General features: G+C 50.1%; 9 protein-coding genes across 9 annotated transcripts; 3 read left to right on the top strand and 6 right to left on the bottom strand.

Moving 5' to 3' along the window:
* Positions 1–12: 12 nt before the first annotated feature.
* On the bottom strand, positions 13–3619 carry HO173_001716 (uncharacterized protein; the record flags this gene model as incomplete). Its single annotated transcript, XM_037303653.1, has 3 exons — positions 13–3015; positions 3113–3313; positions 3392–3619. 3 exons carry the CDS (start codon positions 3617–3619, stop codon positions 13–15), a joined length of 3432 nt encoding a protein of 1143 aa, XP_037169375.1.
* A 577-nt stretch (positions 3620–4196) lies between these two features.
* On the top strand, positions 4197–6483 carry HO173_001715 (uncharacterized protein; the record flags this gene model as incomplete). The annotated part of the gene is made up of 4 exons (XM_037303652.1): positions 4197–4397; positions 4461–4745; positions 4797–5580; positions 5627–6483. 4 exons carry the CDS (start codon positions 4197–4199, stop codon positions 6481–6483), a joined length of 2127 nt encoding a protein of 708 aa, XP_037169374.1.
* A 314-nt stretch (positions 6484–6797) lies between these two features.
* HO173_001714 (uncharacterized protein) lies at positions 6798–12751 on the bottom strand (the record flags this gene model as incomplete). The annotated part of the gene is made up of 6 exons (XM_037303651.1): positions 6798–8075; positions 8129–9881; positions 9937–12251; positions 12304–12453; positions 12505–12632; positions 12694–12751. 6 exons carry the CDS (start codon positions 12749–12751, stop codon positions 6798–6800), a joined length of 5682 nt encoding a protein of 1893 aa, XP_037169373.1.
* Positions 12752–13043: 292 nt separating this feature from the next.
* Positions 13044–15187, top strand: HO173_001713 (uncharacterized protein; the record flags this gene model as incomplete). Its single annotated transcript, XM_037303650.1, has 3 exons — positions 13044–13773; positions 13828–15116; positions 15179–15187. 3 exons carry the CDS (start codon positions 13044–13046, stop codon positions 15185–15187), a joined length of 2028 nt encoding a protein of 675 aa, XP_037169372.1.
* A 129-nt stretch (positions 15188–15316) lies between these two features.
* Positions 15317–15484, bottom strand: HO173_001712 (uncharacterized protein; the record flags this gene model as incomplete). Its single annotated transcript, XM_037303649.1, has 1 exon — positions 15317–15484. One exon carries the CDS (start codon positions 15482–15484, stop codon positions 15317–15319), a length of 168 nt encoding a protein of 55 aa, XP_037169371.1.
* A 248-nt stretch (positions 15485–15732) lies between these two features.
* On the bottom strand, positions 15733–15990 carry HO173_001711 (uncharacterized protein; the record flags this gene model as incomplete). Its single annotated transcript, XM_037303648.1, has 1 exon — positions 15733–15990. The coding sequence occupies one exon, from the start codon at positions 15988–15990 to the stop codon at positions 15733–15735; it is 258 nt and encodes an 85-aa protein (XP_037169370.1).
* Positions 15991–16557: 567 nt separating this feature from the next.
* HO173_001710 (uncharacterized protein) lies at positions 16558–20004 on the bottom strand (the record flags this gene model as incomplete). Its single annotated transcript, XM_037303647.1, has 1 exon — positions 16558–20004. One exon carries the CDS (start codon positions 20002–20004, stop codon positions 16558–16560), a length of 3447 nt encoding a protein of 1148 aa, XP_037169369.1.
* Positions 20005–21110: 1106 nt separating this feature from the next.
* HO173_001709 (uncharacterized protein) lies at positions 21111–21387 on the top strand (the record flags this gene model as incomplete). Its single annotated transcript, XM_037303646.1, has 2 exons — positions 21111–21224; positions 21277–21387. The coding sequence occupies 2 exons, from the start codon at positions 21111–21113 to the stop codon at positions 21385–21387; spliced, it is 225 nt and encodes a 74-aa protein (XP_037169368.1).
* Positions 21388–21694: 307 nt separating this feature from the next.
* On the bottom strand, positions 21695–22300 carry HO173_001708 (uncharacterized protein; the record flags this gene model as incomplete). The annotated part of the gene is made up of 2 exons (XM_037303645.1): positions 21695–21972; positions 22021–22300. The coding sequence occupies 2 exons, from the start codon at positions 22298–22300 to the stop codon at positions 21695–21697; spliced, it is 558 nt and encodes a 185-aa protein (XP_037169367.1).
* Positions 22301–27413: the final 5113 nt, after the last annotated feature.

The following is a 27413-nucleotide window of genomic DNA, read 5'->3' as shown; positions in this document are numbered from 1 at the left end:
CCATATCGAACATCATCGTGCGACAGCTCTCCCATAGAAAACCAAATACGCCTGCTCATTCTGAAGCCTGTGATCTGGCTTTAGCTTGTTGGGATCAAAATCGGTAACCCTTTCATCGTCGAACTTGCGCCAAATATTCCCTCTCGCGGCGTCTCTGACGAGCGATATATAGTGACCACCGTTTCCCGAAGTGCCGATGTGTCTCATGACAGCGTAAGCATCGTAAAGGTAAGGTGGCGTTGTTGCTGCATCTCTAATGGGCTCATCCATCCTTGAATACTCATGAGCTTCTTTGGAGGCTTGAGGAATCATGTAGGGTTCCATGTTCAGGCCAAACAGTGGAAAGCCAATGGGCGTGTGCACCTTTTTCGCACTCTGACCCTTTTGCATCTCGAAGCGCTTGAAGTGCACCACCAGGAATTGCGGCGCTCTCGTGATGGTAATCTGCTTCGTCGCCTCCCTCTCACATTTGCAATGTGGGCACTTCCACACTTCGTCCCCACTGAGCCTCTCTTCTTGGCAGTAGCTGCGCAAACAATCGTGAATATCCCAGGGTCGTCTACCGGAGGAGCGTGGGATCTCAACACTAATGCTATAGAAGGCCTCGTAGGTGGTGGAGGTACTCTGACAAGTCGTACAACGGAGCCGCGAAGCGTGCTGGCCCGCGAAGAGGTCGGAGATCCAGGATTTCTCGCGGTGCGTGTAGCGGTTCCACTCTATCTTCGAGACTGTCTGAATAGGCATACGCTCGCGGTCCATCTCTTCTCTCAAAGTAAGGGGTCGCAAGGGAGTACGGTTCCAATTCTCATTGAGATCTTCGTGCAAGCAGTCAACTAGGAAATCAAAAAATTCCTTGGCGTCCTGCTGGCGGTCCACACCCCATTCCTTGTTGAGTCGAGCACAGAAGCTACGCAAGGAGCTTGGACGAATAGCTTGGACGTCATCCTTCCAGAGGCTACGAATGAGATTTGCGTAGATGCCTGGCATGATACCGTTAGAGCCTTTCCAGTTCTTCTGAGTTTGATCCTTCCATTTGTTGTCTAGGAAATAATGCGAGAGGGGTATGGTGGCTAGAAGGCACTGAATGGTGGCATTCATGTAGCAGGTCACACTAAAGTTGATGAGGCCAGTCCTTGGGAGTTTTAGGTAATGAGAGATCGATCTCGACGTGTATAGCGGATGTTGTCTAGATGAAGAGTGTCGGGAAGCGGGAGAGAATTGTGTTGATTCTCGTTCTGATACACCACTGTAGCTGGGCCGTGGAACTGCAGGAGCTGGCCGTGACGGTACAGTAGGTAATGATCGTGGTGGAGGCGGCGGCATTGGTTGTCGTGATCGTGGTGGCGGTGGGGGCAATGAGACCATCATTGACTGCTGCTCTGCTGAGACTTCGGGGAACCTTCTTAAGAAATCCTCATAAGTATGAATGAACGGTGACATGGGCTCGTCGCTATTCGAATCTGTATCTCCATCGCTTTGGGCGTGTCGATAGTCTGCTGGGTCGACCTCCTCTCTCGATGCTGTCTCGAGCCACGACTTCTCTTCATCGGGGTTGAGTGGCTTCTGATCTCTAAGTCTACGCTTTCGCACCTCTAAGCTCGAGTTCGCACTCGCCATGGGCACGCGCCCTATTGGCCTTCCTGGTTTTCTTGACACCGTTCGAGATCCAACCAAAGCAGCAGTGTTCGAACTAACAAGAGCTTGAGGGCCCACAAGCTCAGCCCAGGCAACAAGGCCCCCTTTCAGCATTAGGGGTGGTCTGCGTAGCGGCTTGTATGCATTGAATTCGTACAGTGTATCATGAAGAGCTCTCAATGCATCAGCCTCAGTCCCGGTGGGAGGGCCAGCAAGAAACCCAGTCGAAGAGGTCTTTCGATCATAGTAGACAACTAGATCGAATTCGTCTCTCCGCTCAAAAAGAGACAACTCAACTTCAGGCGATACTACCAGTCGTTCTTCTAACTCTTCGGCCGAAAGCCCTGCTTTTAGACCCAAAGGCTCGACGCACATGATTGATTTAGCAAAAATGTGGCCTTGGTCAAAATCTTCACGACCCCGAATATCAATCAGAAGAATACTGGAAATCTGGAGACGCTCATAAAGCTCAGGTGCCGAGACTGTCGGTTTGTAACGCACCTCTGCAGACAGGGTCTGCGCAAGTGGGACCCCTTCAAAGCTCGCGCTCGATCTCGTAGATTGAGAATAAACAGTCGCTGACGAAAACTGCCCAGAAAGGCGTTTGCCAGACTGCGGAGAGTGTGAATTGAATGTGGGCATGTTATTCTTGACGACGCTTTTGGAAGGATTATAGGCAGGGCTCGGTGCTCTTGGTAATTGAGTCTCAGTTTCGAGGCTCAGAGGTATCTTTGGAGGTGGTGGAGGAAATTTTGGAGGTGGAGGAAATGTGGGTAGTTGCATGTCACGCGGCCCGGAAGGCTTTCCAGGTGCAGGTGGCCCTCCGGACTGTAGAGGAATATAGGCAAGGGAAGACGAGTCCTCAGAAGATGACGGCGTATATTCAGTAGGAGAAGGTATCTCGACAAAGCCGTTTTGTGATACGCTGCGCCGTCCTTCCGCAGGCCCTGCTGGCACATCCTTTCTCTGTACTCTGAGTTGGGAAAAGCGCTCGGCAAGAGCATCGTCAGAGGTAGGGCGAGGAGATACACCACGAGAGTTTGATCCGGCTTGAAGTCCCAAAGGCTTGGGACGCACGATTGGCCGGTCCCTTTGCTGTGTTGATGCCGTCTGTGGCTGGGGTTGATACGGCCCAGAGATTTGAGGCGTTGTTTGCGATGATGGCAGGAACAGCTCATCCGTCGCTCTATTACTCGTATTTGAGGTGTCCGGCATTGAAAGAGGTCGTTGATAGCCATTGGAGAGTTGGCCTGTCTCGGAATACGTTGACGAACGACGCGACGACGAATATTGATCTGACGGTCTCACACCGCTCTTAGTATTGTCATGGACAATTACGTTATATATCTGCTTCAACATTTCATGCTGCGTCGCATTTTGCTGCAAGCATAGTCAGCATTTCTGTCCGTGACTCGCAGTCTCTCGGAGGTTAGTTCGCTCATGAATAAAGGCATGATTAAAGGGTCTCCTCACTGACCTTCCGCAAGGATTTGTATATCTGTTGCCAATCTCCTCTGCCACTATTCGCAGTGGGAAAGTCTTTGTGCTTTGGTATGATGTTGAGTAGCAGTTCTGAGCTAACGAGGTATTCCACATATGCCCTATCAGGCCGCTTGAAGCTAACATCCGTCCCGACCTGGCCTGTAGATTGCTGCGCAAGGCTCAACAGGGAGCGAAGCTAGTTTATATAAGTAAAGGCTCAAGCAAAGGGATGAATACTCAGAAAGATGGATAGGTCATTGTAGGGTTGACGTACTGGCATGCGAGGGTCAATATTCCGGACGGAAGCGTTCGCCTTCCCCTGTAGATCCTTGATATGTGAAAACCGGGCGTTGGATGGACCAATGACGTTCATAGTGGAGTTGGTGCGTTGACTATCAGTCCAGCTTGGTGAACTTGGATAGACAGCGCTCTGTCGATTCAACGCCACATGCGCATTGAATTGTGGAAAGACACGACCGATGGGAGGGTCTTTGATGGTCATAGTAGATAGTCAATACCTCGCCCGTATTCAGGATCACCGGAGGTCCAGACACTTAAGGCCTGTATCCATAGCGGTCCCCGCAGATGAAGGCGGAGAGTGGTTGAAAGCGAATGGCAATATGATGAGGGTGGTGAGTCTGCCTGCTTCATGGACGTCACTGCCCGCTAGAACATTGGAATTTCAAAGCACTGTGGTTCCTCGGTAATGTATTGCTTGGAGTGGTTCGTCGGTGTCGGTGCTTGTAGAATAGGCATCAATATGAGAGTTGTTGCATCCATTGTCAGCGAACTGGACCATCTTTCACGAGGCATCACTATCACCTCGAATTTACCCGCAGCGGGCGCTAAAATCTGCCCCGAAAGCTCCGTCATGCCGAGCCTTTTTGAGACTTGAGAGTCTCGGTCGATTCAACGACAGCCTGGACCATTTACCTGACATCCTAGACAGCTTGTCCACTCGTCCAACCTCAAGCATCATCTTTCCCGAAGCACAACAGAAGGTCGCTACAACAGAGGACTGTAAACATTCATCCAGAGCCACCGGCCTTTTATATTTAGCTTGGGACATTCACAGCACCATGGCGAGCTGGTTTGCATCCAACTCCGCCCTCGATGAGCAGATCGAAAAGGCGACTTCTTCCAGTTTGGAGGACATTGCTTTGAATTTAGAGGTCTCCGACATTATTCGCTCAAAGAGTGTTCAGCCAAAGGAGGCTATGAGATCGCTGAAGCGACGAATAGGGCACAAGAATCCGAATGTTCAGTTGGCCACCTTGAAGGTAGGCTTCCCAACAAATCGAGATTTTTAAGCTGTTCTCGTGTGGAACTGACAGAATTTGCAGCTTACGGACACATGTGTCAAGAATGGAGGATCGCACTTTTTGGCAGAGATTGCCTCTAGAGAATTTATGGACAATCTGACGTCCTTATTAAAAGCATATGGTAGTGCTGCACCTAACGACGACGTAAAGACCAAGATCCTAGAACTTTTACAGGTCTGGGCGAGTGGTACAGAAGGCCGGAGCGATGCATCCTACATAGGAGAAACTTATAGGACACTCCACAGAGAAGGCTTTCGGTTTCCTCCAAAGGTCGAAATGTCCAGCAGTATGCTCGACAGCAGCGCTGTAAGTGATGCTGTGTTAAGAGTCATAGTGAAAAGCTGATTCGCGAAACAGCCACCTGAGTGGATAGACTCGGACGTCTGCATGCGCTGTCGAACAGCATTCAGCTTCACGAATCGAAAGCATCATTGCCGGAACTGTGGGAACGTTTTCGATGCTCAATGCTCTACCAAAACGATACCATTGCCCCATCTGGGAATCATGCAAGCTGTGAGGGTCGACGACGGATGCTACGCCAAGTTGACTGACAAGTCTCGCACCGGGCCTCTTCCAGAACGATCACTTGCGAAAGGGAACGCAAGCATAATAAGACACCGTAGTCCGATGCAGCCCCGTGATGCCCGCGTCGATGAAGGATTTGATGATGATCTGAAGAGAGCGCTACAGATGAGCCTTGAGGAAGTCAAAGGACACTCTGGCGCTGGATACGTCCCCCAATCTCAATTGCAAGTGCAACGAAAGTCTCCAATAACCGACGGACCCTCAAAGACTGCGAAGCCCCCAGAAGAGGAGGAAGATCCTGATTTGAAAGCCGCGATTGCAGCGTCAATCAAAGAGATGGAGGAGCAAAAGAAAAGGCACGCTGCCAATTTGAAGAAGCAGGCCTCAAGTAACACATCAACTGCAAATATGGACGTGGTAATGCCAAACAATAAATATGAGCTGACTCCGGTTGAAGCCGAAAACATTAATCTCTTTTCCACCCTTGTCGATCGTTTGCAGCATCAACCACCCGGTACGGTCTTAAGAGAGCCTCAAATCCAGGAGTTATACGAAGGCATCGGAGCTTTGAGGCCAAAGCTTGCGAGATCATACGGGGAGACCATGAGTAAACACGGTGAGTGCCGGAATCTGGACAAAGCAACCCCCACTGACGTACTCAGATACTCTCCTCGATCTGCACTCTAAGCTAGCCACTGTTGTTCGGTACTATGACCGAATGTTGGAAGACCGTCTCTCGAACACTTACAGCCAGCATAGTCTAGGAGGCTATGGGGTCAGATCACATGCAGCACAATCAATGTATCCTACGATACCTACAGAAGCGCCAAGTGGCCAGGGTGGAGCAGAGAGCTACTACAACATGAACGGCGCGCCACCACAGATCGATACATATGCTCCTCCGCAACCGCAGTACAGCAACTACCCTCCGCCTCAGTCGCAATATACACAACGTGACAGGGCACCTTCGAATACATCATCTAGTTACGATCAACGCTTGCAGCACAACGCCCAAGCACCTCAACGAGCGTCCAGCCTACAAGGCTACTCACGCTCGCCAAATCAGATGCAGGAGCCCTCCTACTACCCTCCTAGTCAGCCTCAAAACCACCAACAGTACCAACCATCACCAATGGAACCGCCTCCTCAAACGCCTACCACGGAAGATCCAGCCGCAGCATATTACAACCAAAGCCAACCGCAGATCTCACCTTCTCAGTCGTATCCACAACAGCAAGCGAACCGCAGCAATTACGCCTCGGCACCATCTCCAGAACAGAGTCACCCAAGTTTGGCCCAACAACAGCAAACCTATCCACCTCAACAGCATGCCCTTCCACCACTTCAGCCACAACAACAACCGTACTGGCAACAACAGCAAACTCCCGCCGTGCAGCCATCGCAAAGAAACAACGCACCTTACCCATCGATGAATGCATATACGCCAGATTCTTTCCCTGCAGCTCCGACCCATCAACCGCAACCAAAGCAAGTGGAGGAACAGCTGATAGAACTTTGACCGTACCGTTCTCTGGATGATTTGGTGTATTTGAATATGTTTGGCTGATGCGAAATGTATGTGCGATAGCGCTGCAACAAGCGGGTAGGCAGGATAGCTTTTAGGATCATAATGGATGAGTGGTGAAGTGATAGAACTCGGCACATGAATGGAATGTGTCCGTGTCCTTCACACGATGCTACTCTGAGATGAATCGCAAATTTCTGTTTCTTGGGTATCATCACTAAGATTTTATACGCCACCTAAACCCAGAAGGTGCATCTTTCACACCGAAAAAGATATTCGCCCCTTGCCATCATCACCTTTGGAGAACCCTAGACCAGCGTACTTTCGTCAAATAGGTCATGTAGAAGATCATCGCAACACGCCTGGCGGTCCGGCGCCTCCATCCTGTAAGTGCTCTCAAAAGCGTTGATAGACAGCTGGCGAAGAAATGGGCGAAGAACCCGATCGACCATGCTTTCCATGGGGACGTCGCCCACAACTGCGCTTGTAAGTAACGGCTTGCGCAACCCCTGTTGCGCGCCGGCGAGCGGGTTGATGCCACTGTGTGGCGCGCCTGCACGGGAATCCAGAGTCTCTGCCAATCCATCGACAAGGGCAACGGGCCGCCAGTCTGACGGCCTGTATACGGCGTCTATGGTGTCGGTGACGAAAAGCCATTCGCGTAGTTGAAAGTCGTCTGGTGCTATGGTCAACAGAGTGTCCAGGAGCTTTGCCGCTTGTAGCACGCATGATGTATTGTATGTGTCATGGGTCTCCGTAGGGTATAAGGACGACAGCGCGTCGTATAATTCGGCGTTGACGATAGGCCAGAATGATGCCAAGTGCACTGGCGAGGTCTTCAGAATGAGCACCCGAAGAACCATGTAGACCTCAGATCGCGTTATTGATGAGGGCGAAGAAGCGGCCGTGGCCGTCATCAAATCGACAACCTTCTCCTGAAGGCCGCCCAGATTCACGACGAACATATCGTTGTCGGCAGATAGCATCAGAGTGGCTATCCTGCGAAGGTTGAGCTGTGTCTTTCGGTCCGCTTCTAGCCTGGCCGAAGAAGCTCCAACACCGAACATTATACCCGCCGACGTCGGAGATGAGAGACGGGACAGCAGTTCTGGCATCCGTTCTTTGTCTAGGAGCGTCCACTGTCGCAGTATTGGCGCCCAACCGTTCCAGACGAGGTCCAAAGAGCTGGTGTGGAAAAACCTTGGGTCATTGAATGCTTCCGCAACGTCTTTTCTCCAAGATTTTGATGCCTCGGGAATTCGCGACATTGTTCTCATTATATCAAGTAGGCTTCCCGTGACGTTTCGCGGGAACGTCTTCCAACGGAAGGTCGGCGTAAGTACCTGCGTAGATATCGTCGTTGTAGCTGCAGTTATTCGGTCTGTATCAACCAGAATCTTTGAAATCTTGGGCAAGATCGAAGCGATGATGGCGACAACGTCTTCTGGTTCATTAGGTCTTGGGGGTTCAGGGAAGTCTGAAGGGTGATGGAGACCTTTCTCTTCATTCGTCGATAGGGGTAAATCTTGGGAGAATGCCAGCGGTTTGATTGTGAATGTAGCAGCAAGCAGGCGAACGAAGAGATCCTGTGTGCACATCAGCAATGCCTTTCCAGAAACACCGTCGCTCAACGACTTACTCCAATGTCTCGTCGCATTTTGCGTTGCTCTCCAAAGTTGGTATTGTCAATCTTTTCGCCGAGTATTGCGGTGAACTCTAGTAAGATTGGCAAAGTCTGCCTGTGAGGCAGCGGATTGCCAAGAACATCTCTCAAGAAGGTCATACAGTCAGTCCATATTTCATCCAGTGCGTCGTCTTCCATTGACCTTGTGTATGCTACAAGGAATATAGCAAGGTTAATATCAGATAGCTCAGATGTCAAAGTTGACTTCCGTATGGGATCTAGCACGTTCGGGTTGGTCCGGCTATACATTGCGTTGAATAGAGCTGGGATTGTGTTCTTTGGTCTTGATGCCTCCAAAGCATGCAGCAGATTGAAGACAGTGCTAGATTCGACCATGCCGCCTTCTGCTTCTGCTTTGTGCCAAAACTCAACAAGAGTCTCCAAACATTCTAAAGCCTCTGCTGCGAATAGGTGCTCCAATATCCGGCGAGTGCGATTTCTCAATCGTATTGACATGTAGCTGAACGATGCAGAGGCATTCCGTGGCGAGCTTCCTAATCCACTGTCTCCCCAGGACCACATATTGAAGGAAACCCTCACTGCATCTTTGAAGCAGAGCAAGACAGTCAGACGATTGTTAGCGGTGGTTGGCCTCGACTTCTGCGCCTCGGAAGCAAATACTCCTGAGACCATATTGCCGAAGAAGCCTTGTACCTGCTCCGGACTCTTGATAGCTACCGAGTGCCCCTCATCCTGCAGTAGCTGATCATGGCCTCTTGCGAGAACCTGTTCGAGACCGCCAAGGAGCGCATTGAGAACAGTGATCGGCTCACCAGCACCATGCGGTCCGCGTGAAGTGCCGGCAAACACAGCTTGCAAATCTTGAAAGACCGATTCAATGCTTCTACTGAAAGTGTCGACGAGGGGCATGAGAACCTGAAATGCATTACTGCTGTAGAAGGGTAAGCAATTGTCTAAGAACCGTATCCATAGCTCAAGAATCTGATGATTACTCGGGGAGCTGATGCCGAATGTCAAACAGTCTAGCAGAGCTGAGGTCTGTATAAATGGTTCAACAGATATATTGTCTTTATCACTCTTCTCTGTAGAGACAGATAGTTGAGAAGCACTGCGAATGGTGTCCCGGGAGGTGGGTCTTCGATGAGGGGTGAACAGAGCATCATTTTTGGTCATTCGCGTTTTTAGGATGATTAAGATAACATCCATCAATGGCAATTGAAGCATGTTGTCCGATTGCTCAACGGCCCGCGATAGCATTCCAATCAGAGATTCCTCTAGGTTCATCGCCACTAGCATAGTAGAAGAGGGAGCAAGTAGCAATTGCTTCAGAAGAGACGCCGAGGTTTGCTGTAGAACCGAAATCCTCTGGCGGACACCACCGTGTTGCTCCTGGTGGTGGTCCTCCAGAATTCTCATACATACTTGGGTCAAATAAGACTGAACAGTCATGGCCGGTTCCTCAATATCTACGATGACTTTGACTGGTCCGGAGACTCCTGCTTCTTCGGTGTGCTTGTCCCTGTTTGTATTCGTGGCACTCAACTTCCCAGCGAGCGACGCACTAATGTTTGCTGTGGAATGCTTGGTTATGTTGAGAATAGTCTGGAGATAATACAAGCAGTCATCAACTTCGAGCGAAGCACCGGTTTTGTCCAATATTTCCTGTTCATCGGTTTGTGCAGCTGAGTATCTCTCATGTGCTAAGTATGGCGAAGCATCAAGGCGATCAATCAAAAAGTCGATAATCCTATAAGGAAATTGTAAGCTCTTCTTCTATCACGGAAGACGTACTGGAGACTAACAGTTGTATGCTTGAAAGCGACTGCAACCAGCTCACAGTGAACATGAACAGTTCAGTTTTTGGATCAAAGAGCGAGTCAAGAAGAAGTAGCAACGGCTGCGCTAGTACAATTGGCTCCTTGATTCTTTTGCCTGATTGGTGCAGAGAACGTCCCGAGTTCAGACGACGATCAGTTGGTATTCTTGCAGTCGAGCCGCTATGAGCCCACACGGTAGCGAATCGACGGGCACCCTCAATCTTTACGTTCTGAGCTCTATGACCATCCTCATCCTGTAACATGAGGGTAGCAATTGACCCCTCTACAAGTCGTACATCTGGCGATACTGAGTGAACTCGCCAAAGACAACGGACTGCCTCAACGCTATGTCTAGGTCTAGCAGGAGATATGTACGTCCAAAGGCCGGTCAAAAGGTTTGGGAGTATTTGTCGTACGCGATGGTTGGAATTCCAAGCCTTCGAAGGCGATGCATTGCTCATCATTTCGAGAGTGGAGACCAGTACTGCAAGAGTAGGAAAAGGCAACATTTCAATTCCATTCTTGGCGACACCTGCATCTAAGGCCGTTGAAAGACTTGACATTACCGGTACCAGCGCCCCGTTATCGGGCTCCTCGTCGTCTTCCAGACTGGAAACTCGTGCTTTGCGTAGGAGCTTATCAAGAAAAGCTACCGCCTTCTCCAGGTAAGCTACCTGGATGGGCACTTCAAGTCCATGGGCAACAACCTGAGTGGCATTGTGCAGTAGCAGATCTCTTACGTTCGTGTTGTCAAGGGGTGGGGTTGCATCCTCTGAGCCTCTTTGCAAATTGTGATAAAAGTCCTGAATCTCTTGTAGAGTTTGAGGGCTGCTATCTTTCTGTCGTCCATTACTGCGGGCTTTAGGCTCTTTTTCTTCTCCGCTCTTAACGATTTTGGCTGGAATAAGATCGAACAGGTGGATCGCAATATCGAACGCGATTTCGATTACGGGGAATACGCTTTCTTTGAAGGTGTTCGAAGGTGCTTCAAAATGAAGTCGCAAGCTGATTATCAGAGCTAGGGTGACCATTGGTATATGAATGGCCAGCATTTCTTCTTCCCGAATATTGAAATTTGTAATGACGAACAGCACAAGATCTAGACGATCCTTGGGGCTCAACAAGTCGACTTCTGAAGGCTTAGGATCTTTGGTCTTCAGTGCTCCGATTACAATCTTTGTCAGCTCGGCCCAGATCAAGCTACTTTCAATTGCATCAAAGAAAACGTTGGCGCTGCGCAAGACCTCCTCTAAAGCTTCCTTAGATGGAGCTAATCTCTGGTATTGCCAAACACTTTCCATTGCTGGTAAAAAGATCTGTGGAACCACAAGCCCGCCAATTTCCCAGCGATCCATTAGAGAGAGACATATTCGGAATGGACGAGCTTTCTCCAGGGGTTTTAAAGAATCATCAACAACCATTTTTAGTACACCACTGACCAAAGGTGCAAGTCCGTAACGCTCGAAATATTCCGTCTGAGAAAGCTGTAGATTGGAACTTCTTGCAGGAGTAATCGTTGGACTGGAGTCTGGAGAACTCGAAGTGCTATCATCTGGCCCTGAGGATGCTTCTGGTCCTAAAAACCAAGTCCACAATCGACGGTTCAGACTCATCTCTCTGCGTACCACGACGGCCGCCGCTGCTGCAACAAGTAGTTCAAGGTCTCTAGATACAACCTTCTGACGTAGTACAGCAGAATGGAGTGGTAGATGGGTGACCAAAAGATCCAAGAAGCCTCTTTGGATCAGAAGCTGTTCATCTTGGAGGCCTGCAGCAAAACAGCGAACTAAGAGTCCTGGTTCCGGTGTAGTAACTGCTTCGATCTGGGTGGGAAGCTTCCTGCCAACGCCCCTCATTTCAGACTCTTCAGCATGATTGGATCCCGGATGTGGAATAATAGATGTCCCTAGAGGAGGAAGCTCTCTGACCATGTACGCCAGAGCACCCTGACGTCGACTTGGGCTGGTGATAGAGGCTAAAAATAAGCTTTGCCAATAATACTGATCACCGGAGACATTTGAGTGACCAATATTACGCTCGAGCCCCTGGCCAACTGCACTTTTGATCTTGTTCAAAAGACTGAGGGTGCGTTCAAATTCCTCGCTCGTTTCTTCCTCTAGGCCGGGAAGTAAGGCCAGGGTAATCGCCTTGAGAGCCGAGCGTAGCATGACTGGGTCTAGAGGTGAAATAAACGTCTCAAATAGCGATAGAAGTGTCGGCTTCACCGATAGCGATGCGAATGACAACGTAGGCGCCAGTCCAGGGAGATAGAGTGGTAGATCTCGTGAGAGACCATCTCTCTACTCAGTTGATTTTCAGATAATGCGGCAAGAAATAGAGGTTTTAACTTACGTCCAAAGTAGAAAATACATAGGCATATACTTCCAACGCCTTTTGGTGGACTCCCGAAGGAAGCGGTGGATCCAAACATTGTGATAAACGCTTGGCTACAAGCGCTTTATGTGGCACATCGGTGGTACCAGACGGTTTCGATTGAAGTGCCTAACGCATGGGTTTAGGCCGAGAGAATTTATCTGTGAGTGGGCACATTACCTTCAACAGACGTCCTAGGAAGGCAATATAGTCTGCCCATTCCTGAAGTGCGGTGTCAAAGAGAGACAAGGCCCGTTCGACGTTGGAAGCATAGCGTCGGTAACCCTTGTCTTTCCTGTTCGCTCCAGCTTTCAATCATGTTACTGCGTGGCTCAAAAAAGATCTATTTGGATATTCGGACGAATGTACCTTCATCAGGGATAGCAGGCGAGTTTGGGCGCACAGTCTGACTCGCATTGACCGGCATTCTGTCGCTGAATCATGGGTGACAATCTCTAGACTCAATGTATCGACGGTTTACGTTCCATACGGGTTTGCCGTAGAGAAGACAGAATCCGTACAACATTTTCATTATCTTAGAATGTGAGTGCCTGAAGTGAACAAGTAGCGTAGCTTCGCTAGCGCCCTTTACTCGTCGGCGGCGACGCGATAACCCCCCCCCCTTCCCATGCCACCAAACTTTCTATCCCCGACGGCCAATGCCCAATCGGCGTTCAGGCTCCCCACAAATTGCCCAACACCTTTAGACCCTGACGTCTATGGGCCATGATGGCGAGGACTCCTTGGCTACCAGCGAAGGTGGAGAAGAGCTTGCGAACGACCGGAGCAAAGCAACATCGCCGCCCAGAGATGGCGAGGACGAGTCTACGATTCGAGTATTGAAAGAGGAGGGTGCTGAGACGAGTTCAAAGGTGGAATCATCTACGATATCGCAGGCACGCTTTCAAAGTCTAGAAACAGAACAAGAGTATCGTCCACCATTACCGCCGAGACCAACCAATGTGAATCTACTGCGAGAAGGGTCATACAGTCCGAAAAGTTCTCTCCAGAGATCCAGGAAGACTTCGCGACCGCAACTACTGTCTACTGCTACCACTGCTCTGTCCCGCACCGATATCCACACTCAGTCATACCAAGATGGATCCCGAGAGACCTTCGATGCCTCAGCGCAGACGACGCCCCCTTCAAAAGCAACAGCTGCGTTTGGCAGTATAAAGAGGATCAAAGACCTAAGTGGCAGCGAGGGTGGTGATTCTGCCAGCGTCAAGAGCTATGCGCCAAGTCTCGAGACAGGCGGGGATGTCGAAAGCCTACTGGGTGAAGTCCTCGGAGCATCTCAAGAGAGTCCTGCATGGAGGCTACATAGTACGCAAAACGGAGCTCTGAATCCATTCGACTCGGTTGCATACGAAGACGATGAGGCGACTGTAGATTTTTATCGAGAATTTGACGAGATCGGTGCAGTTGCTGCGGACGGTGAGAACGAAGGTAAGTTTAGACTGGTTACAGATTCCAATATAGGTGACTGAATCGAACTTGCAGAGCAGCTACTGAACCAGTGGAAGTCCAAAAGAAAACACTTTTTGATACTCTCGTCGGCTGGAAAGCCCATCTACAACCGGCACGGCGATGACAATCTCATATCCGGGTACATCGGAATCATACAGACCATCATCTCTTTCTACGAGGGTGCACACGATCAGCTGAAAGGATTTACAGCAGCAGGCGCAAGATTTGTAGTCATGTCCCAGGGTCCTCTATACCTCGTAGCCATCAGCAAGCTCGGAGAGAACGACCTACAGCTTCGTGTCCAGCTAGAGGCTCTGTACATGCAAATTTTGTCTACGCTGACGTTGCCTAACTTGACCCATATGTTCTCGAATCGGCCATCCACCGATTTGCGACGTCCTCTGCAAGGTACAGAGCCATTGCTCTCCGCGCTTGCGGACACTTTCACTCGGGGCTCACCGCCTACATTACTCTCTGCGCTAGAATGTCTGAAAGTCCGGAAGACCCATCGGCAAGTCATCAATGATACGCTACTACGCACACGATGCGAGACTTTGTTATATGGCTTGATTGTAGCTAGTGGGAGGTTGGTCAGCGTCGTTCGACCAAGGAAGCACTCATTACATCCGAGCGACCTGCAGCTGATATTTAACATGCTTTTCGAAGCACGAGGAGTCAAGGCAGGAGGTGGAGAGAATTGGATACCATTATGTCTTCCTGGATTCAACAAGAATGGCTATCTATACATGTACGTCAGCTTCGTCAGCGCATACGAAAGTGGGGGGGAAGAAGGGCGTGAGGGCCAAAACGAGACCGGAAAACCGGACGACATAGCCATACTGCTCATCAGCGCTAACAAGGAAAGTTTCTATGACCTTCGCAAGATGAGGGATTCACTCGTTGAGGAACTCGAGGCCAATGGTAGCATGGCAATCATAAAATCTGCAGTACGGCGTGGCCGACCTACAACAACAGACATTGTCCCCGGCACTGTGCTTCGCCATTTTCTGTACAAGTCTCGAGCCAATGTTCAATTCACCATGCCATCCTACGAGCCGAGCTTTACCACGCTACTGGCTAAACGGAGACTACTCTCGTTGTACCACGCACTCCACGCCAGCGTACACGCAAAGAACGCTCATCTCAAAGTGCATCATTGCATCAGTCGTGAGTCGATATCCCTAGCATGGGTAACGCCGCTCTTCGAGTTATACTGTGTCGCTGGTCCTCACGCCAGCCGCAACGCCCTCGCTCAGAGTGCCAACAAGGTCATACAGTGGGTACGAAGGGAGGAAGAAAGGGTGTTCATCATCGGTGGCGCAGTGAGTATCCAATCCTTGGACGAACATAATATCTGTAAATAGCTGACTCCTCCTGCCGCCAGGTATTTTGAGCAAATTCAGTCCACGAGCACAACGATACCACGACGAGCAAAACCAATCCGTAGAAGGAAGCTTTTATTCAATCTATCGTTATGTGTGGTTCCATGGAGTGTAGCGCATCCACCGCCTTATCTTCAATCTCATTCCTCTTTCAAAACCCAAAAATTTCCGTACACCTCTTCCGCACGTTCCTCAGACCTCCCGCTTCCGACACCTGCGTGATACCAGCAAGCCTGCCCGTCAATCCGCAACGACTCTTCCCGCGTGAGGCCATCGCCAGTCGATTCCCCGTCTTCCCACAGTTGCATCCTCGCTGTCATCGCAACCGCACTGCGCATGCATTCTGTTGTAGCGCAGCATATCCACGTAACTTTCACCCAGGACCGATCTTCGTTTCAACCCCCCTACCCTTCTTTCACTCATTCACTTGATGTCCGTCGCATTGCCTTCCGAGCCGCTACCCCATTGACAGTCGAAATGCCCGTAGGTGTCGCACAAACGGCGCGCCGTCCGTCGTCTCCGTCTTGTCTCCCTTCGCCCAGAACGTCCAACAAAATCACTGATTCCAAGTCCACTCCTCGTCCCTCGGGCGGATAAACGCCCTCACCTCCTCACTGCCCCAGTCGATCCCGTCCTCGTCCTCGTCCCTGCCGCTGCTCCCGGTCGCCTTGATGACGGTGGAGGCGGCGAAGGAGCGGAAGCGGGAGAGGGCGCGGGCGATGCGGTTGCCGTGGCTGGCGGTGCGTCGTTTGCGCCGGAGCGTGTTGATGCCGTCGTGGGAGTGCTTTGTGGGGAAGGAGCGGCGGACCCACATGGTGGCTGATAAAAGTGGGGGATGTGTATGTGTTTTTTTTTCGGTGGTGTGGGTGAGTATCTGATGTTCACGGTTGCTTGATGTTTGTGGTATGTGGTGTGTAGCAGTTTGAAGCAGGTGGTAGTGGTAGTGGCAGTCAGACAGAAGATGTGTTTGTTGCAGGAATCAAAGGACTGTTCATATGATAGATATATATTTAAAAGCGTTGAGTCACCGACTAAAAGAGTTCGAATTTCTCGAGCGAGAAGATAAATAAATGTGCTCAAATTGGTATATTTCCTTCTATTTAGGGTAAAGCTACAAGAAAAGCCTGGATAATCTACTATGTAAAAGCTTAACAAAATGCTATTGCTTATATTGATCCGAGCCATTCTCGTGTCATGAAAACCTCTATCAACGTCTGGCGAGAGCAAGATTGAGCGATGTTGCTTAAATGTTTGGTTGATGTTGTTTTCCGGTCATTAGGAAGGCATATCCGAAGAGCGAAGCCTAGGAAAAGCAGATCATAGCAAAAAAAAGAACACCATCCTCCGGTGATATGACTTTTCAGACAAGGAATATCGATAGTCAAACTCCTGCGTAAAGATCAGCGCTCACTGAGCGATCAATTGCTCCGTTGTAACGCCTCCTCCATCTCCATTCTCGGACGCGATCCTCGCCTCGTTGCCACCAGGATCTAAGCTTCTTCACGAGCTTTCGTCTGGCGCGCTTGGTCTGTGATGCACGGGAAGAAGCCCCGGCCGTGATTGCGGTATTCTCACTCTGCCTGCTACTGCGGCCACTAGCTCTCGATCTGCCTAAAGCGGAACTTAGTAAGCCTCGATCGTAGCCTCGAGGTTCATCCGTGGAAGCTCCTCTTGGCGCTCTATTTCTGAGTGCAGAAAACCGCTTCCTAAAGGCTCCCCTGGGACGCACTTGCGAACTATCGTCAGAGAAAAAGCTGCGGGCTTCGAAGCCGGGGGACGGAGGTACGAGCGTAATCCGTGGCGATTGCGTTTCAAAACTTTCAACGAAGCGGGTTTGATTCGGACTTGATCGAATAACATCATGGCTGCTGTTGATTTGCCCTGGCATTACGGATAGAGTGGGGTACCTCTTCCATCTGAAAGCCGTACCTTGGAACGCATCATAAGATGACGCGAATTGACTTGGCGAGGCGTCCGAGGATGAAGGATACTTAGTTATCTTCGCTGTACCTTCTGTAGTTGATGATGCTCGTTGGATTTTGAATCTGAAACGTGGCAAGCTCCTGGTGCTCTGGTTTGGATCCTCTGTTGGCTCAGGCATTGTGACTTCGAGCTTTGGCTGTTGATCGCTCCAAGGATAGCTGGTATCTAAATTCCATGGTCTTGAGTCAGGTGATGAGGCTATAGAAGTTCTATCAGGCCCAAACTGGGTTGCTGGTATTGGGGCTTCAGTCTCTTCATCTTCATATTTCTTCTCGCCTTGGTCCAAGCAAGACGAAGCCGCGGGCTCAGGCTCTGCTGCCGAAGCAGTCTCGTCCTCACTTCTTCTCTGTATCAAAGGCGTGAACGAGAAGGGTAGACTCGGCAGGCGTGGTGCGACCGGAGGTGACAATGACACAACGGCTGGCCGTTCACTAGGTAGTGGGGGAAGCTCCTTGTTGGGGGATGGTGGTGGCTTGATGTCCGGAGTCAAATCTTCCTGAACGGTGTATTCTCTGGGTGATTCGAATTTCTGATCTGAGTCCAACGGTAATGGAATTGACTTCTTGGCTTCCAGGGTCACAGCAACATGAGTAAGGCTCTCTTCAGGAGACCCGAGGTCTTGATCAGGATCGGCAACTGGTGGATCTCGCACTTTGCGTAAATCAGATGTGGATCTCCTCACGGCTGGAGACCTTCGGATACTCAGAGGTCCCGGATAACCACGGTGCACTAATTGAGACGGTAGTGTGATTGGCGGGGACCTTGATCGATTATCCAAGGGACGCTCGTCTGGTTTACAGAATGTCTGCCGCAAACCCTGCGTCAGCTCAGGCTCATCCTCTGAATCCGACGCCTCAACTAGGGCATAGTCGGCTGCATTCTGTCTTGTTGCAATATCTCGCAGTTGTACAGATCGCTTTCGCCACGGAGGCTCGATGCGGGCAACGCGGGGCCTGCTGTCCATGGTGCCCTGCATTGGGCCATCTGCTCTGTCTTTTCCCTTGATTCGACTAGCAAGCTCGTCCAAATTCAACAGATCATCATTGATAGATAAGATCTTGCTAAACCTACTGACACTGTTAGGCGATATAATAGATCTTTCCGGCGTTGGTGAGACAATCTCTGTTACTGTATGCTCATTCCCAGAGTGATCCTCAAAAGACGTCGCTCGTACTAATTGCAATGAACGCCGATTCTCGCCTTCAGGGCCCTTGCCATGATCAGAGTCTACTGCCGGTTGTCCTACGGGAGGCGGAGAAGCAACAGAGCTAGGCAGGGCCTTTGGATCTTTAGGGGAAGAACTTTCCCATTCAGGCACAGGTTGGGGAGCAGGATGTGTTGAATGAATCGATTCAATAGGCGAAGACACGCGTCGTTTGGGGCTTTCTGAGGTCCGCGATGTAGTTGCTAGATTCTCGACTTGTAAAGGAGACTCGCGGCATAGTTCCTGGTCTGAAAGCTGCTTTGAACGTTCTGTCGTTGCCATCAAAGGAGACGCTTGCTTAGGGAAAGGGTACTGTATTTCTTGATCAATAGGGACGTCATCGTGCTTTGTTGGTGCAACATCAGCCTCCGCATTTGACAAATCTCCCTCTGGAAGCTCAGGCACTTCGCTGAGATCCTTATGAAGCGCTTGCATCGAGCTTTGGTCATCTACCTCGAATTGTGAGGTAGTCTGATCAAATCTATTATCCGTGGATTGCGTTTTCAGCTTTGGGATACTGTCTTCGGACGGCAGTTCAGTGCGACCGGTGCTATCGGGGCTCGCATCAAGCTCGTAATATGTTGTGGTCGCAGTATCAAGCATTGGATGCTCCGCCAGAGTTCCCGCTGACAAGCTGACGTAGTGTGAATAGTCTTGCTGCTCAACTCCTTGCTCTTCGAAAGCTTCTGTGTAATCATAAAATATAGGTGAAGGAGTTGGGATTTGAGAATTGATCCAGCTACCGTTTGGTGTTGCTTGAAGACCATTTGTTGAGCTTGCGATACTTTTCACGCTGGGTGAGGCTTTTGGTGTATGTGGGCGAGTGGAAGTTGGCGACGGACTCGGGGCTCTTCCGGATATCGGGACGGCGGACTGAGGGTAATAACGAAGCAACGGATCTGACCGGTTGACGCCCTTTCGCCAAGGTGAAGGAGCACCATTCGTGTGGAGCGAGGAAGGAGAGTTGGTGCGAAAGCTTGGACGGCGGTGGAGGCTCGTTTGGCTTCGATTCTGCTTGTTGAATTCACTGAGAGCTGGTGATGAAGGCCGATAGCCAGGGCGCTTGAGCCTGGTAGGATAAGCAAAAGGTGACCTCGGTCTCAAGTTGTGTGGACCTCCAGGGCCACCATGACCCCCATTGGTATGTGGATGGTGGGTGGTGAGACTGTGGCTCGCGTATGAGCTTTTCGTTGTGGAGTACGACCGATAGTCCTCGATTGAAGGAGATCTCGCGGGTCCCCGATGCGACCTTGGGATCTGATTCTGAAACCCTGGGCCATTAGAGGCTGTTTTCTCTTGACGGGATTGCAATGGAGTGTGGCGTATATTGGTGTCTTCGTCTCTGTTGTAGTATGCTCCTGGCTGACGTTGCTTGCTGGGTGTCGCGCGGGCCTTCGACGGCCGTGGAAGTGAAGACGGTACTCGAGACGGTTTGATGGAGAATTGGCCCACATTGCCTGTCTCCGTGGTGTTTCTGAGCATGCTTTGGATGGAAGATGGGTTCTTGAGTATATTCGAATTTTCGTCTCCATTTAGTGGGCCCGTGCGAGGATTACCATCGTGGACGTCGTCTTGAGACTGCCCGATTGCATTCCTTGCAGGGTGATAGCTAGGCAGCTCGGAGAGTGGCATCACTGTCATTGTGCCTTCACCACCTCCGAGCACTAATAAGAAAGGCCACCTCGCAGTACGGGAGAGTCAATGGAAACTCAAGCTGAGAAGATGAGGTTTGGCGGGGACGGACTGAAAAATAGCGCTAGTCCATGATGGTGCATCTTGACTACAGCGGAAGGAACAGCACCTACAATGTCTTCTTCAAATTGTACTATAAATATTAAACAAACCACAATTCGAATCCATCGTGACTTCAGTAGTACTGTTAGTGAGATACTTGAATACGCAGGGTTCAGATAATTCATTTACAGCAAAGAAAAGCGCCGTCGCTCACGAGGCAACCATTCTTACATTTTCCTGTACAGGAGGGTAAAGCCTGCCTTACTTTATGCTCACTGCAACATTTAGTCAGGTGCTGCTGCTGTATGGGATGTACGAAGCGAGCCATCAGCTCCGACGAAAGCGCAATCATTTGCCCCTGACCTTACATCTTGAGTGTCAATGGCATGCATTACGAGACCATCAACATGTTGCTTGTCAGTTCCTTTGCGTTTTGATTGGTCAACGACGTTCCTTCATTATGGCAGAACCAGATGGATCTTGGTACGGGAAGTTGGAGAAGGCAAGACCAATAAGCGTCTCGTCTCGTCTCGAAGCGCCAGTATGCGTGTATTGTAATCTAGGGTTCAGCATTGTCTTCAGGATTATAGTGGTAAATGGGCACACCTCATTCGCTTGGGTAGTACTGGAATTCCTGGCGTGAAGCAGTCCTGGAGGCTGGAGGTGGTGATACAAGCGCCAAGCTCGCTAAGCCCCTTGTAGACTGGCGCGCCCTGCTGCAGAACTGACCTCGTGACTTGTGAGGCAATTGTGCTTGGCGTTGGCGGTCTGGTCACCTGTGGAAGATAACGCAGAACACGCTCCGCATCCATCGCCAACCATCAACACACTGATCTTGGTCATCGAAAAGCTTATCTTTCTACATAGTTGACGTCATGGCGAGACCCGAAGGCATTACAAGACATCCTCCTGTCCCCTTTTACCCTCCCTGACATCACCATCCTCAACCATCCTCGACCATCCAACCCCACAATATCAACATAACCGAAGACTAGACCAACACCATAATCACCATGGCCTCCACCGACTCCACCGTCCCTGATACTAGCACCGGCGACTCAGCCGGCGGGCACGCAGGCCAAAGCTTCACAGACAAAGCCAAGTCTGCCCTTAAGGGCAACGTGCCCGTAAATGGCTCTCTCAAACTCAATGTATGTCCGTCTGCTAATGAAAGTGCAGACCGCCGACAAGGGCACCGAACAGAGTGCTGAAAAGGATGTAAAGGAAAGGATGGATCAGGGCGTAGGCAAGGACACTGGCTCGAGTACTACACAGAACACGCTGCTATAAGAAGTAGGAGAGGAAAGATGGGCACAGCAGACAGGGTAAAGGGTGGAGACAACGTGGAGACAACATGGAAACAAGGCAGAAGCTTCTACTGGGAGTCTTATTGATAGGATTCAAGATTTGTAGCTGCGAAGATCAACATACCATCTCTGTGCAGGTCCCTTGGCCGTTCCAAATCCCGCCCATTTCTTTAAGCACCAGAGCCATGCGTGCAATGCCACAACAAATACTGAGCTTAATGCGACAAGGCCGTCAAGAATCCTCACAGCGCACGTCCTGTACAGAACAGCGAGCAAAGACATATACTTCATCATATGGGCATCATACCAATCCCACCACCATTTAAGCCTCCTCGGAAACCACCACGTTTGGCTGGTCCACCGCCGAAGCTGCTTCCACTACTTCTGCTGCTTGTAGATTTGCTCTTTATAACACCCGCGGAAGCTTTGCCCTTACTGGTGCTACCAGACGCTTTTCTGTTCTTCTTCCATAGGCCTCGGGAGTTACCGCGTCCACTTCTACCACCACGACTCTTCGAATCGTCGTAGGACTGTGCTCGTGCAGGAGGAGCTGGCGCAAGTTGAGAGACTATAACTGATTAGAAGGCGCTTTCCTTTGCCAATCGATTTGACGTACTCCTTGCGTTCAATGCAATCACGTCAGGTGAGGGCTGAAAGAAGTGGCTTCGTTCCTCCACTGATTCATCGTCTCCTTCGAGATCATCAAGTTCATTCCCGTCGTCAAACTCGTCATCACTACTGAGCTCGATAATGTTCTGGTGATTTGGATCCTGAGGCCGGTCTTCCTCTCGCTGCATCATGGCTTCATAGTTGCAATGAGCTTCGCGGACGAGTTTGAGAAACTCTTTGCCATGAATCTCAACCTTGTTGGGGTCAATACCAGATATCTCAAGCATCTCGTCCTCATCTGGTGTTTATTAGCAGAAGCGCCATAAATTCAAGGTAGGGAATTTACTTGCTTTGCGGGAAGTTGATTGCCATTTCTCGAAGAATAGTATCCGTGAAAGGATGACCCTTCAAGGCCTTCTTGATAAGAATCTGATGGTCTTCAGTACTGTGCCGTGGTCAATGTCGATGTTGAGGAGAGCTCACCTTCTGACTTAGTTCCTTCGCATTCTGTAAGAAGTCGTCCACCACCATTCGATGAATGATATTCAGCCGCTCCAGCTTTTCGTCGATGGTAATTGGTGGCCCAAGTGGCTTTTTGGCTACACTCCGAGACTGTCCCTTCTGTCGTATAGGACCAAAGCCGTCTTCCGATTCATCCTCTGTTGCGTTAAACGAGCCATCCTCATCATCGTCTACCACAGAATCTTCACCGCAGTAAACGTTCCTGTTCAATTCAAGCTCGGGTTGAGCATATTCCTTATGCTTGACACGTCGTCTAGAAGCGGCTTGGATAGGAGACGAGACATTCGTGGATGTCGGACAGTCTGGACGCGACGCGGCCACTCCAGTCTCCCTGTTCTTGGACACCTTTTTTGGAGCTTTATTCGGGTCTTTGGTCTTTCCGGTTGGAGACAAACGAACTTGCAATTTGAGCTTTCTCCGGCCTTTCGCAAAGTCATAGCTATTTTTCCCCGTCTTTGCATGGTCAGTATTCGCAAAGAGGTCGATTGAATGATCGATACTTACATGAACATACTGGTTGGCGAATCCGGATTTATTCATGACATTGTGCTCCGACAACGCGTCTTCACTCAAAAGCCTATAGAAGATACGTTCTACGTCTCCTCGGTCTATGTTGGAACCGACCCCGTACTCTGGGACTTCGCTATGATGCAGGTCAGTGATCTTCTTGGTCTTACTCCCACGGAACACATCGACGCAATGAAGCAGCGTAACTTGGTCCTTTTCTATCCTCTTGACCATGGATATGGCAGCAGTAGCGAGTTCGCTGAAATCCTGAGTCTCAAAAGTGCTATTGCTATTGCAATTGTCGCATGAGCCTTTGCAATCCTCTCGGTTGAAGGATTCGTTAAAATAATTGAGGACTTGTACTCTTCGGCAATCGCTTTTGTTCTCACAAAATTGGATCACATTCCGAAGCATCTGACGTTGGCGTTCCTTTTGTTCCCAGGTGCCGTCTCCCTCGTCAATCATGCGCTTTAGAGCACTGGTGTCCTGGTAGCCGTAGTAAAGGTAACACCCAGAGCGTTTGCCATCTCGTCCAGCGCGGCCAGTCTCTTGATAGTAGCCCTCAAGACTTTTGGGGATAGTGTGATGGATCACGAAGCGTACATCGGGTTTGTCGATACCCATGCCGAAGGCAATTGTGGCAATGATGACATTGTAGGCCCCGGCCTGCCACTGTCTTTGGACCTTTTTCTTCTCCTCCGGTTCCATACCAGCATGATAGTGATGGGCCATAATGTTGTACTGCTCACGAAGCTTGGTTGCAATGTCTTCGCAGTTCTTCCTCGATAGACAGTAGATAATGCCAGACTGACCTCTGTAAGACGTATTGATTGTGTTCGCTATGCTATCGAGTACGTCCTTTGCCTTGGTCTTGCTCCTTACCTCATAATCCAAATTAGGCCGATTGAAGCTTTGAGAAAAAGTTTCGCAATTCTTGATACCAAGATTGTGGATTACGTCGATTTTCACGTTCTCAGTGGCCGTAGCAGTCAGAGCTATGACAGGTACACCTGGAAATTGTTGCCTTACCTCCCCTAACAGCTTATAGTCAGGTCGAAAGTCGTGGCCCCACTGACTGACACAATGCGCTTCGTCAATGACGATGCGCGCCAGCTTTCGTCGGTTATGAAGATCTCGGAAAGCGCTGACCATGGCTTGGCTCTTGTTTATCATTTCTGGCGTGATATAAAGTAATTGGCAGAATTTATGAGGTTGTTTCTCCTTGAGGCAATTCATGACCAATCGACGATACTCCGCTGTAACTTCACTGTTTACCAAAAGAGCCTGAATCTTGAGTTTCTGCAGATGCTCAACCTGATCTTGCATAAGACTGAGCAATGGAGATATGACAATTGTGACACCTTGGGTCTTTCCTGAATTCACGATAGCCGGCAGCTGATAGCAGAGTGATTTGCCTCCTCCAGTTGGCATCAAAACAAAAGCATCCTTTCCGGCCAATGTAGCGTTGATAGCTTCAAGTTGGTTGGGCCGGAAGCCTCGCAGATGAAAGCGGTCTTTCAAAGCAGCCTTTACATCTTTAGACCACACGTGTTGCATCTGTGTAGGCTGGGGAGCTGTATGAACAAAGGCGGGACCAGGCTTTGACGCTTCTGGCTGTAAAGCATTACCGGAAGTCTCTGCGAAGACATCACGTCGTCTGATATCATGGTTAGAGTAAGGTCTAGTGTTCCGGTTTTCGATTTCTTTTGCGACCTCGAGCATGTCTACATCATCGTTGTCTTCGCCGTACTCATCTTCATCGACATCTGCCTGGAACGGACTGCCCATGTGCGTCGTGAAAAGATCTTCATCTTCTTCAATATAGTCTAGCTTAGCATCCCTAGGACGAGAAGGCGTCTTGGTACGGCTAAAATCTTGCGTCATGGAATCTCGCTGCTGTGCGCTTGCTCCTGCCCGCCGAGATGTCTGCTTTGAAGGGGAGAAGTAAGAATTTACATCTTTCGCAGCCGGCGAAGAGGTGTATGTTCTCAAAGGGCTTCTTTGCGTCCTTGGAAGATTGACCAAAGGGTGTTTGTTTGGTGTACGGGGAGCGATGTTTGGAGCTTGAGTCTGCTGAACATACTGTGTGGTTGCCGGTCCGCTTGAAATTGATGGTGGTACATCAGGCGTCATTACTCGCTGCGCGTGCAAGTCGGCCTGAGTGGATTGCACCAGAGTAGTGGAGCGCTCGCCGTGCTTATGTTTCTTGGCTTCAACGTACGGGGAGTTGTCCTGAATCGACTGAGAGTTCGCGGTAGGAAGGCCCGCTTGAACCAATAGTAAACTAATCTCGGATTCGATCTGCGTCAGGCGACTGGCGAAGCTTTTGGTGTCGGACAGGTCCTGAGCGTAGATCGATTGGTGCAGATCTTCTTCGATGGCAGCTATGACACGGGCTTTAGTCTCTAGCTTCCATTTGGAAAGCCTGAAATGTTCCTCTCTTAGGGACAATAAGCTGTTCGTCGCGTCTATCTTAGCTGTCCATGAAGCAGGCTGCTTTAACATCTCAGCAGTTGGTGTCTTCCCCTCAACATTGAGATTGAACAACATTTCCGCAGCGGACCTTCGACCGCGATATAATCCATCAAGGAAAGCCTGAGTGCGATCTGGCTGGAAGCTCAAGAAAGCTTGGACAGCAGCCTTATCGGAATCTTTTGAAGAAACAATTGAACCAGTGGACGAGGTTATGATATGCTGTGGATGTGGTTGTTGGAGCTCAAGTGGTAATTTGGTTGGTGAGTCACGTTGGAATGGAGAGGCTCCGCTGCTTGTCGGGATAACCTCGTCTGATAAAGATCGACTTTCAGTCTTCTTCTTCACCGCGCTTGGCAGGTCAACGTTCTTTTCGTCATTCGATGAATGGGGACGTGTTGTGGCGGTAGAAGAGGGAGCAGCCAACACCAGATTGACGCTTTCATCTCTCTCAGCCTTGAGCTCATTGAGTCGTTCCCTGTATTCTGCCTCGTCATCTTCGTCTTCCGAGTCCGCAATTGTCTTCCTCTTCTCGTCAAGCTTTGGGTCGGGTTCGGCCTTGACTGCAGTCCGAGCAATGGCATCCTTAGAGGAACGTGTCTTTTGCTGGCCGCTATGTTTCCCTAAAGTACTTGGCGAATCAAGATCGTCGTCGAAAAAGTGGTCATTAGGCGATAGACGTGGTATAGCTTTCCGGCTGCTGGTGATTTTTTTCGTCGCTCCTTGGCTGTCAGGTTTTCTAGGAGACTCTACAGGCTTCGGTAATATGAACTCATCCGGAAACATCTCGATAGCAGTAAAGCCAGTCTGTGACATCCTGAGGGGTACGTCTGCTTGGAGCTCGTCCTCCTCAAGCTCGTCACTCTTCCTCTTCTTTCCCTTTTTGACCGGAGGCTCCTTGCGTGTAGCACTGTCTTCCCTCCATATGGCCCTTGACTCTCCAAAAGTCTCGACCGTACTGGATGAGGATGTATGTAGTTCATCTCGGGTGAGGTCAAGGGAGGTAGCTTCATAACGAGATTGGGGACCTCTTGGGACAGGTGCCTTAAGCGTATCTGCTGTGTGCCTCTTAGCAGCAGACTTTGTCGTATCCAGCGTAGAGTCTGGATGTTTGTCAGCCACGCTCACAAAGTCGCACTAGATTCCGCCTTCCGTACCAGAAGGTCTACGCTCCCATTGAGCACTGTACTGGTCCTTGAGAGACGTCCCGGGCCTTCGGATAGAGGTAGGTGCTGGAATTTGGAGTGCGACGGGTATGTGCTCGCTCAACAATCGAGGCTTGTTGCTCGATTTGGGTCCAGACTGCAGCCGTGCCATCTCATGCCCGCTTTGAGTGTTAAGAACACTTGCTGGTAAGGTTGGTCGAACAAATTCTGGCTGTCTTGCTGAGCTATGAACATTGCTGTTGGCCTCCTCAACAATCGTATCTAGTCCAAGACGCTCGACTTCTTGAGGCAACGACGAGGGGTCTTCAACGGATGAAGTGAGTGGTGGGGCGTACGCTGGCTGTGGGGGTTCAGTAAGTGAAGATCCGAGAAGCCAATGGAGGTGCTGATTTAAATTATGTCTAGTCATAGAATCTAGTCATAGCTGCTTTGGGGAAAGCAGCCATCAAGATCTTGAGACCGAAAGTCCTCTGAGCGAGTTCATATGGAAGAGGTGGAATTGCGCGCGAAATTCCACTTCGCGTGTGATACGAGACGCGCCCTCCGGATTCTGCCGCTAGTACGAAGTCACGTGAAATTCGTCGTAGGATCTGAATCTGGAGTTGAAGAAGGCATTCTGATTTGACTCCACGCATCAATAATATGCGCTTCTTGGACCAGCTCTGGTGATGACTTGAGCGTTTGATACGCACAGATCTTTATTTCCCCAAAGTCTTAGAGAATCACAAACGTT

Source organism: Letharia columbiana (genome assembly GCF_014066305.1).
Source record: "Letharia columbiana isolate WasteWater2 chromosome Unknown Sc0000003_s0, whole genome shotgun sequence".
Classification (NCBI taxonomy): domain Eukaryota; kingdom Fungi; phylum Ascomycota; class Lecanoromycetes; order Lecanorales; family Parmeliaceae; genus Letharia; species Letharia columbiana.
This window is presented reverse-complemented; position numbering and strand designations above follow the sequence as displayed.